At 35.7% G+C, this 10,339-nt stretch overlaps 1 protein-coding gene across 1 annotated transcript in view; it reads left to right on the top strand.

Moving 5' to 3' along the window:
• Positions 1-10,024, top strand: part of LOC107451850 (15-hydroxyprostaglandin dehydrogenase [NAD(+)]) — a gene marked incomplete in the record, with an annotated part of 22,372 nt that extends 12,348 nt beyond the window's left edge. Inside the window, 4 exon segments of the mRNA XM_071180489.1 lie at positions 2,164-2,260; positions 5,094-5,170; positions 6,724-6,869; positions 9,665-10,024. Coding sequence (XP_071036590.1) covers positions 2,164-2,260; positions 5,094-5,170; positions 6,724-6,869; positions 9,665-9,761 — 417 coding nt within the window.
• Positions 10,025-10,339: the final 315 nt, after the last annotated feature.

Genomic DNA, 10,339 nt, shown 5'->3' with positions numbered 1-10,339 from the left:
ATATAGATACAGAAATATATACTGTTCTATAAAGAAGAACAATATTCTATAACTATTATACAGTTCTGTGCATATTCTGAATTCTTATTTATTCATTGGAATGACGAAAGCAATGCTGACTTCACTTTAATTTGTAATGAATTGAAGACAAAAAAAATTATTTTACCGTAATACACACAATCTGTAACAGGAAATTGGAAGTTATGTTGTTGGTAATAGAAAGGTAAAAATTATTGAGAAATTGTTCTTCAAATGCTTGGCGTGTTCTGCTTCAATGTTTGGCATGTTCTGGTTAGTTTTTTCAAGAAGTTCTACCTTTTCCTTAGGGAAATTTTGCTTCTTATTTGCTGCTAATAAAATGGCGTCCGTCATTGCCAATGGATTTGTGGGAACTAATGTCCGATATTTTCAGTCTCCCGCTAGATGGCGTTCTCGAGCGTTGCGATCGCGAATATTATTTTTCACTACTTTTCCTTTTAATCTTCCGCTTGCAGCCAAAATTTGCTTAGGGTTATTGCAAAACTCTTTACCTATGGCAACACTTTGCAGGCTTTCATCATTAACATGGGGAGAGTCATAGGAGGAGGAAGTACGCCAGTTTCTCTCTTGATTTTCAAATAGATTAAAAACTTTCAAGTTAGGAAACAATACGGAACTGAAGACATAGCTCTAATAGAAAGTGGTTTAGAAATTTACAAAAATATTTGTGACATTTAAATACAAAAAAATATTAAGAAGGGGGAGGGGGAAAATATCGTAGATCATTCCTATGCAACTGAAAAGAGGAGGAGAGGGAAAGGGGTAGGGCCAAAGGCGTGGAACCGGTCTGTTCCCCAGATGGCGTATTCGAGCGTTGCGTTAGCGAATATAAATGATTAGAATAATGTAAATGAAATGAATCTAAATTAATGTAACTCGTTTGATTTCTATCGAAAAAAATAATAAATTCGCTAACGATCGGGAAAATGTTATCAATCTAAGAAGGATTAATTGACTTTCATTTTCAACTGTTTATGGATGGTGTTTTCATAATAAATGTAAACAATTATAATCTCGAGCTCAATACCTGTGCTCTAGTTCCAGTTAGAAAGTTTGCAACTGCTTTGTTGAAAGTTTGCTTTGCTACAGCTTATTCTGCGAGGGCGAGGCGATATTTTCAAACGAATAATTTTATTTCAATAAAAGAAGTAAATTAGATAATTTCTGAGCCCAAATCTGCCGTATTTCATAAGATATTAATGTTATTAAGTAATTCTGGTGAGTTTGAAGTGAAAATATGTTTTAGTTATTTATAGATATATTGTTAAAAAAGGTGACATATTTGCTAGATTTTGAATAACTCGCTTTTTTGGCAGTCCTGATTTGACCTCTTTCCATTTGTTTATTACTGTTTGTTCTTGTTGCTAGATGTGCACCATTTTACATTAGTGTTAGCACCTTTAGCATTGTGAACACAAGTAATAAGCAATCAAATACCACGTTTGCAAAAATCTTAAAACACAATGATCAAGTTGCGAGCCAAATGGCTTTAAAATACAACAGAAACAGTAATCCCGAAGGGCGGTATGGAGCTTGCAGCGTTCCCTAGTGTAGAAAACACCATCCATAAGATGAGTTTTGGTATAGAATATTTGTCTCGCAGTGGACTAATCGTTAAGACACGGTTCCCAGCAGATCACCGAAGTCAAGCATCACTGGCTGCGGTTAGTGTGCGGGTGGGTTACCACTTGGATCAATCTGCGTAGGGACCAAGGGTGTGCGGTATTGGTCCTCGTTAAACTGTGCTACCGTAAAGTTGTCGATTTCACGTGCAGGTCTTTAGGCTACCGATGCGGGGGTGCCATCCCCTCTGCAGAGGATCAAAATTGTGATGGCATGTCTTCGGATCATCCTCAGGGATGTTTCCCAGGCCGCCGCCAATAGCCCATTGTGCAACACTAGTGCGACGTAAATGAACTACAAGAACAAGTAAAGAATATTTACAGATAAATGTGCCCAACTTTTGTAAATTTTATTTCGAACTAAATAGGAGTTTATATTACTGTTTTTGCATTCATAATTTCAAGAAGTTTAGTTTTGTTTTTATTAATATGCACTCTCATGTAGAATAGGAAGTTTAACTTCGCATTGATTACCAACTTCTTTTTGTTTTTTCTTTTCAAGATCGGAGTGATTCATGGTATTCAGCTAGGATTTCAATACATGAGCACCGAAAACAGGAATGATGGAGGATTTATTATCAATACAATATCAAATACTGGTAAGTAAAAGGGAAGTAAAAATTAGACATTTCAATGAAGTTCGAGGAAAATTAAATAACTCTGAACATAGATTTTAATTGGATTGCAAATGCACAGTATTTACTAATACTATAAAGACTCAATCTTGAAAGTTTGAGGAATATATTACAACCTACGGATGATTTTATTTTAATTTTATAACCGTCGTTGAACAGCCGATTCAATTTTGGGTTTACCACTACTTAAGTTCAACTCCGTAGCCTTGTAATTTTGAACCCAATCCAGAAGACAAGGGAACTCCCGGATCAAGTAATAGGGAGAAATTTGCTTTCGTGGAGGACTTTCTGATGGAACTAACCCGCATTTGCGTTACATGGAGAGAAAGACCACGAGTTAGCCTGATGGCAAGGAGACTGTAACCCATGATCCGTCTACCACTGAAGATATGTTACGTCAGCACTGTGGTCGGTGCAAGCCGGATGTGGTATTCGTATCGATCAGACATAGCTGGGATCGAACTCCGGTTCACCTCAATGGAAGGCGAACGCTCTATCCCCTGAGCCATGGTGGCTCAACCTATGGATGATTGATCGTGTAAAGCTAATCGCAAATGGCGCTAGGGGTTAAATTTCGTCGTAAGACTTCCGGGTTATTCCTTCCGACTGATTTTTACGCCTAAACGTGAAATAAACGCACCATCTAATATTATTATACTTATAGGGGTTTCAATATAACGCTTTTTTTCAAACTAACCTTCAATGAAACAAGTAAGAAATTATTTCGAGAGACTACCTAAAAAGTAATAAACGCTGCTATTTTACATAAGTATAGCCAAATCAGGGATAACACTCAAAACATGGATGACAACTGTTTATAAAAATAAAATGGAAGAGGTTAAAAAGAAAGCTCTTACAAAGTTGAAAATATGCAATTTTTTTTATGACGATCGAAAACTACGCGTTTTATGTAAGACATAAAAAGCATCCTACATCATTTGTTCTTTATGAGTACCTTTAGATTTCTGACAATCGACATGTGTTGAATGCATTGTAACAGTGAATACGATGTTTCAGTGAACATGGATTAACTGAATTGGTAGCATGAAGATCGTTTAGAGGAGAGTCAAATGCATTCCTTCGTGATAGTGTACCGACTCCTGACAACGCCATGGCACATTGTTCTTAGCTAGGAGACAATTTTCCTTTTGATTCTGGAATCCTTCGATTGGATAGGCTCCAAGCATATATGAACTTGTAGTGTATCTACCACTACAAAAATACAATTCCAATTCCTTAGAACACGTTAACTCGATTCTATGGTGAGGTACCTTTTCATAAATGGAATGTTGCCATTGTCGATAGCTACATTTCCCACAAATTCAATAGAACACATTTGGGACATTCTAAGAAAAAGTATTTTCGCTCATCTTTGAAAATTTGGTACTTTCCTTGATATAAGGTCAGATGTATTTGCATTGCGTATAACTACTAGAGAGAAAAGCGTATCTACATAATTATTGATATTTATTTCTTAAGTCATGGGTAAAATATTGCATAAACGAACCACAATATCGAATGCTGTCAGAAATTATGATCCGTGATTACAATTGTACTCTTGAAAGAGGGTGGAAGAGAAATGAAAGCACGACCATCGTGTCGACTCGTTGATCTAGCTCTTACCAACTGAACTAATGGGGCATACTTGAAACTGGTTCATATAAATATAAAATAATCTGTATGGGGGCAATGTCTCAGGGGATAGAGCGTTCGCCTTCCAATGAGGCGAACCGGGTTCGAATTACAGTCGATATGAATTCCGCATCCGGCTTGCATCGACCTCAGTGCTGACGTGAAATATCCTCAATCGTTGACGGATCATGGGTTAGAGTTCCCTTGCCGTCAGGCTAATCGTGGGAGGTTCTCGTGGTCTTCCTCTACATGTAACGCAAATGCGGGTTAGTTCCATCAAAAAGTCCTCCATGAAAACAAAATTTGTCCCAATACTTGATCCAGGAGTTCTCTTGTCTTCTAGATTGGGTTCAAAATTACAGGGCTACGGAGTTGAACATTGGTAGTCGTAAACCCATGAAATTGGTTCGGCTGTTCTCAACGACTATTATAAAATAAAATAGAAACAAGAATACTGTATAACCGTAGAAGAAGTGTGATCTTGGACCTGGTAAACTTGAAACAGTTCCAATGTATAGACATGGTGCGTTGCGTTTTTAAAAAGTGCATAAAGGTGCTTGTTTTCGATTTTCGTTTTTTAAAAGTCCTTAAAGGTGCTTTTTTCATTGAGTCTTTTTAAAAAGTGCTTGATATTCCCTTTTCGAATAAGAGATTTTTTTTCTTTATCATGTCCATTTTCGCCATTCGTATTATGTAAAAGCGTGGTTTTCGCATTGTTCTGTTCAACGTTTTAACAATTCATCCAACCATTTCGGCTTACCGTCGTCCATACCTTGAGAAAGCGTCAATCATTTTACATGTTTTTGTGAAATACTTGGAAGTCCGCATGTGCGTCTACTGAGCAGAGTTCGATGAGATTCTAGCACTCTCATGTGTAAAACTGCTGCATTTTGCTAGATATTCTCTATTCCAGGCTTCATTTTTCGAACCGAAAAATCTCTCGATCTTTTTATGGTGGCTAATAGGATCAAGAAAAGAGTTCTTTGCCAGAAACTAGTTATTTTATCGTGATCATGTAAAGCTTTTGAAAATTATTTTGCATTTTTTAAATGTATATAGCGCTTAGAAATATTTTTAAATGCTTAAAAAGTGCTTATTTTTTATTGAAAGATTTGGCTACGCACCCTGATAGAGTGCTAATAAATTAAAATTTCCTTTCTTTCAGGTGTAGAACCTTTCCCTCTTGCTCCCGTATACTCTGGGACGAAGCATGCTGTTGTTGGTTTGACAAGAAGTTATGGTGTAAGTAGTGGCTCTCCCCTTTTCCTAATAATCAGAGTGATTATGTACAGCTGTTATTTATGAACTTGAAGGAGAGGTACTTGCCCGGCAATCCTTGGCCGTAAATGTCATCGTACGCCGCAAGGGACGTTCCTTATTATAGATTATCTTGCGAGTCTATAAACGGTAGTTTCTTCTATCAAAATTATCGTAATTTTGTCGTAATTTTATAACCTATCGAAAGGTACTCAAATTTAGCTGTATTATCGTAGTTATTTGATTTTGTTAATTCAGATATACAGCGGACACTAGACACCTTTGAAAGAAAGATCCTCAGATCCATCTTTTACGCAATTCAAAAAAGGGCATGCTGGCGAACCAGATATAACTTCGAGATCTACCGACTCTACAAGCAGCCCCAAATTTTACAAATAATTCGCACTAATAGGCTGAGATGGCTGGGCCATGTATGGAGAAACCCTGAAAATATCGCCATGAGAATAGTCACCTTTAAGAATCCCTACTAGATGGCTCAACGACATCGAAAATGATTTGAAAACCCTAAAGATTAGAAATTGGAAGGGAGTTGCCATAGATAGGAGGCGCTGGCGTTTGTCAGCTGTTGAGGCAGCCCGCCCTGCAAAGGGCTGTTGCTCTGACCAAGATGAAGATTTAATTTTGTTGAGCTCGCCATTTGGATTCCCGAATTAGAACATTACAATAAAACATCCGTTTTTGAGCCTATTTGAATAAACAATAGTATTAGAAAACGTTAAATTAACATGAAATTAAGTTAATTTAGATATTAAAAAAAAGACCGGTTTCTTATGTGCATGTACTGTTAGTATATATTTGGGAAGCCCTCTAGTGGCGTACGATGACAGATCTGACTATGGGTTGCTATACAATACTTAATCCTTATGGTGTTACTTACCTCTTCTCCAAGTTTGTAACTGCTCTACAGAATTCCCCGGTCGTTAGTAGTTGAAACGCATCTAAATTAGTTTAACTGATTGCGTTAACCTCTGACCTTATCAAACCTACATTAGCCCTTAAGAATTACGGATATTTTTTAGTTTCGTTTTCAAAGATTTATCCGTTTTATATGTGTATATTGATGATATCCCTATCAAACGGGATCGCAACCTAGCGGTAACATCCTCAATTATCTTGTTAGACAGTGTAAAATTTTTTTTAATTTTTTTTTATTTATTTATTTTAATTAAAAATGTATAAATAGGAGAAGAAAATCCTAAGAAGTTTCCTTTTTCTTAACAAAAGCAGTAAGAAATCTTTATTATTGGAACAATTCGTGACATTTTACATTATTACAATTAGTTAGAATTTAATAATTTTATAACTTAATTAGAGTTGTAATTATGTTGTAATTAGAGTTGTAATTAGAGATAATCGACCCAGTCTACAAATTCTCTTAATTTCTGACACCAGTGTAGTTCATGCACTTTTGTATGATTATTATTTTTAGGTTTTTAAGAACTTAAAAATTATTAAAAAAAGAGAGATTTTTTTGTACGTTGATTGCATCTAAAAATATAGCTGATTCTATGTTTCAGGCTGACTATCATTTCAATAAAACAGGTGTGAAAGTTTGTGGCATTGCTCCAGGTCCTGTTGATACTGACCTGACTCGAAACTTTCATTTAAGATGTCTCGATGAAAGAGAAGGTAAAGAGCTAGTTGCCAGTGTCACAACTGTAACGTAAGTGTTAAAAGATTTAAAAAAAATTTAATTCTATGTTACACTCTCTGCACCTTGTTAGCGAGTGTCTTTAACTTTGATCTCTTCAGACCTAGGACATAAACTTCGAGCAGATATGACTTAATAATCATCATAGAATCGCAAGATTTTTGTATAACGTTTGTTACGATCAGTTCCAGAGTCAAGGTTGAACTAGATCTGAGTTACGGATCTAGTTCAGCCTTGCCATAGTAAACTGATCGTAGGACACGGTACTCTGTAAATCACCATAGTCTAGCATCACTATCAGCTGTCAGTGAGCGGATGAATGACCACTTTGATTAGCCTGCGAAAGAATTGAGGGTGCGCGATATCGGTTCGTGTTAAATTATTCTGCAGTAAAGTGCTGACTTTCGCGCTCAGGTCGTCGGACTACCAAAGTGGATCAGCCATAAATATCAAAACTGTAATGGCATATCTTTCGGGTCATCCTTAGTAGTGGTCCCGCAGTGGACTGATCGTAAAAACACTGTTCCCAGTAGAACACCGAAATCAAGCATCACTGGCTGCGGTCAGTGATCGGGCGGGTGACCACTTTGATCAGTCTGAGTAGTGAGTGAGTGTCCGCTGTGTCGTTCCTCATTAAACTGTTCTAACGTAAAATGCTCGACTTCGCGTGCAGGCAGAGCTACCAAAGCAGGGGAGCCATCCCCTCTGCAGAGGGTCAAAATTGCGATGTCATGTCTTCGGATCATCCTCAGGCCCAGACCGTCGCCAATAGCCCATTGTGCAGCTCTAGTGCGACGTAAATAGTGTACTTACCTACTTACATCATTAGTAGTGTTTATCAGATCGTGGCCAATAATCCATTGTGCTGCTACAGTACGACGTAAATAAAGTACTACTTGCCGAACGTAATCTCTGAAAAAGGATTGAATTTGTTTATTTTCTTTGACTACAAGAACGCCTCAATTGCATTAAGAAAACAAAATTTTGAAGAACTCATAATATTTGAGTAGCATCTTACGATGCAATGACTCAATGAATGAACTGGAAGTATCACGTCAGGAGGAGGTCAGGACGATGACGTTATTTGCAGATGTCTAACTGTCCCGTTTTGGCCCGCTGATAACGAATAAAAGTGTCACAATTTAATATTTTTAAAACTTAAATGTAAGAATTCTTATTATTTTCTTTCATTAATACAATTAATAAAATTCATATGATTGAAATATCTGTGCTTAGTGAAATAAATAAACGTAACACATTTTTCATACCCTCGCATTCATAATTTTGAAACTTATATATTGGATATTTGAATTTTTTAAAAATAAAAATATCATTGAGAAAAACCAGTTTAATCTGAACCCATTTAACGAGAGCAATAATTATCTGCTAACTCTATTCCGTGGTTATTACTCAATATACATCGAACAACAAAGGTACGATAATAATCAATGTTATGTAAATTATGATAATTAAGAATTTTACATAGTTTTGTGATCGTAAGTTATTGATAATTTAATAAGCTGTCAGTAAAAGAGTTCATCTGAATCAAAAAATTACATAGGCGACCAGATGGCGTATACAACGCTCAAATACGCCACCTGGGGAGAAGACCGGTTCCATGCCTTTGGCCCTTCCCTCTCCTCCTCTTTTCAGTTCTACAGGAATGTACTACGATATTTTTCCTTTTTTAAATATATTTAACATTTAACTGTCAAAAATACTTTTTAAAATTTTCATGATGCTTCCTTTTAGAGCTATGTTTAATGTAGTTTTCAGTTCCATATAGTTTCCTAACATAAAAGTTTTTCATCTATTTGAAAATCAAGACAGAAATGAAAGTAGTTCCTTCTTCTATGACTCTCCACACGCTGTAGAAATACATGTTATTGAACCACCGATAGATGGCGGAGTTTATCATTAGATTGTAACCGTAACTGCAAACAAAGATTTTGTAAAAAGCAAGAACATCTACATTGTAATGTAGTAGTAGCATTGTCTACCATTGTACCGTATTAATCATGTTAACTATTTAAATATATTTTTGTTACTTACCCCTTGGTAATTATTGAGTAGTTTTCCTGTGCCATCAAGAAAACGAGAAAAGGATATATTCACTAATAATAGTAATAAATCTTCGGTGTATTTACCCTATTAGAATTGCTTTAAGTTGAAAAGCGAAACACGCTAATGGTGAAAGCATGTGAAGTGTTTACATAGGTAGGTAGTTCTGTTCTACGCCACCTATAGCAAATTTGTTATTATAAGAAGTTACCAGTGGCGGATAATCAATTCATTCCAGGGTTGTTCTTTTTTGGTCTGTGCCCAAAGTATAGTTGCTTTTATGAAATAATCACGCTATTCTTGGCTCAGTCTAATTTTTTAGTTAATTCAGGAAATGATCTTCAGAATTGGAGATTCTCGGATAACAGTATATCTTCGTCAGGGTATTGGTGGATATAAAATTAACTCGTAGATCTTCTAAATAATCGATTCCTTACTGCTTAGATCTTGTAAAGAACTTTATTTTAAAATGAAATACTGAAGTATCATTCCTCGTTAAACTATTCTACCGTAAAGTGCTCTACTTCACGCGCAGATCGTCGGGCTACCGAAGCAGTAGAGCCATCCCTTCTACCGAGGATCAAAATTGTGATGGCATGTCTTAGTATCATCCTCAGGGATGTTTCCCAGACCGTCGCCAATAGTCCATTCTGCAGCTCTAGTGCGACGTAAACCAGCAGCAACAACCATCCTCTTATATGTTTTATATAGAAAATAATCATTATGATCCATTGTATTTTTTATAGACCTGATGACATTGCAAAAGGCCTGTTAAAGCTTCTTAAAGACGATAAAAATGGCATCGTGTTGAGAGTAGATTCAAGTGGAATGTATCTTGCCTGAAAGTTTTATTTTTTTCGAAAATGTTTGATGACAATGTTTGTTTCCAAATTTTAAAATCCAATGAGAATTTGTAATTTCATTTTACCAGACTAAAAAATGTATTTAGCATTGGATCCATTTATTTTAAAAATTGTGTCACTTTTAAATCTGAAATATACGATAGTATCCTGTTGTTTTGCTGTATGCATATTTTTGTAACAAATGTATGACATTTAATCATTAGTGTTCATATTATTTTTAATAAAGTTTGTATCTTTGATAAATTTCTATTTCCTACAATATTTTCCACGTGTTTCTTTTATTATATAGTTGAACCTCGTTAAGACGATGTCGAAGTGTAACTAAATTCTTTTCATATTAACCGAAAGTCGTCTTAAACGATAAAAGAATAAGAGGCATTTATGGAGATTTTTTTTTTTAAAAAAAATCACTCAACTGAAGATGTCAAAGAATTTAAATGATAACCGTAGAGAAATATTTTATAAGCATTTTAGGTTAATCAATCGCTTTTTTTAAAGATACAATTTTGACATCACTGTACAAAAGTACAAGCCCACTAACTTCTAATTTTCACATCT

This window comes from Parasteatoda tepidariorum, chromosome 4, assembly GCF_043381705.1.
Source record: "Parasteatoda tepidariorum isolate YZ-2023 chromosome 4, CAS_Ptep_4.0, whole genome shotgun sequence".
Lineage (NCBI taxonomy): Eukaryota > Metazoa > Arthropoda > Arachnida > Araneae > Theridiidae > Parasteatoda > Parasteatoda tepidariorum.
This window is presented reverse-complemented; position numbering and strand designations above follow the sequence as displayed.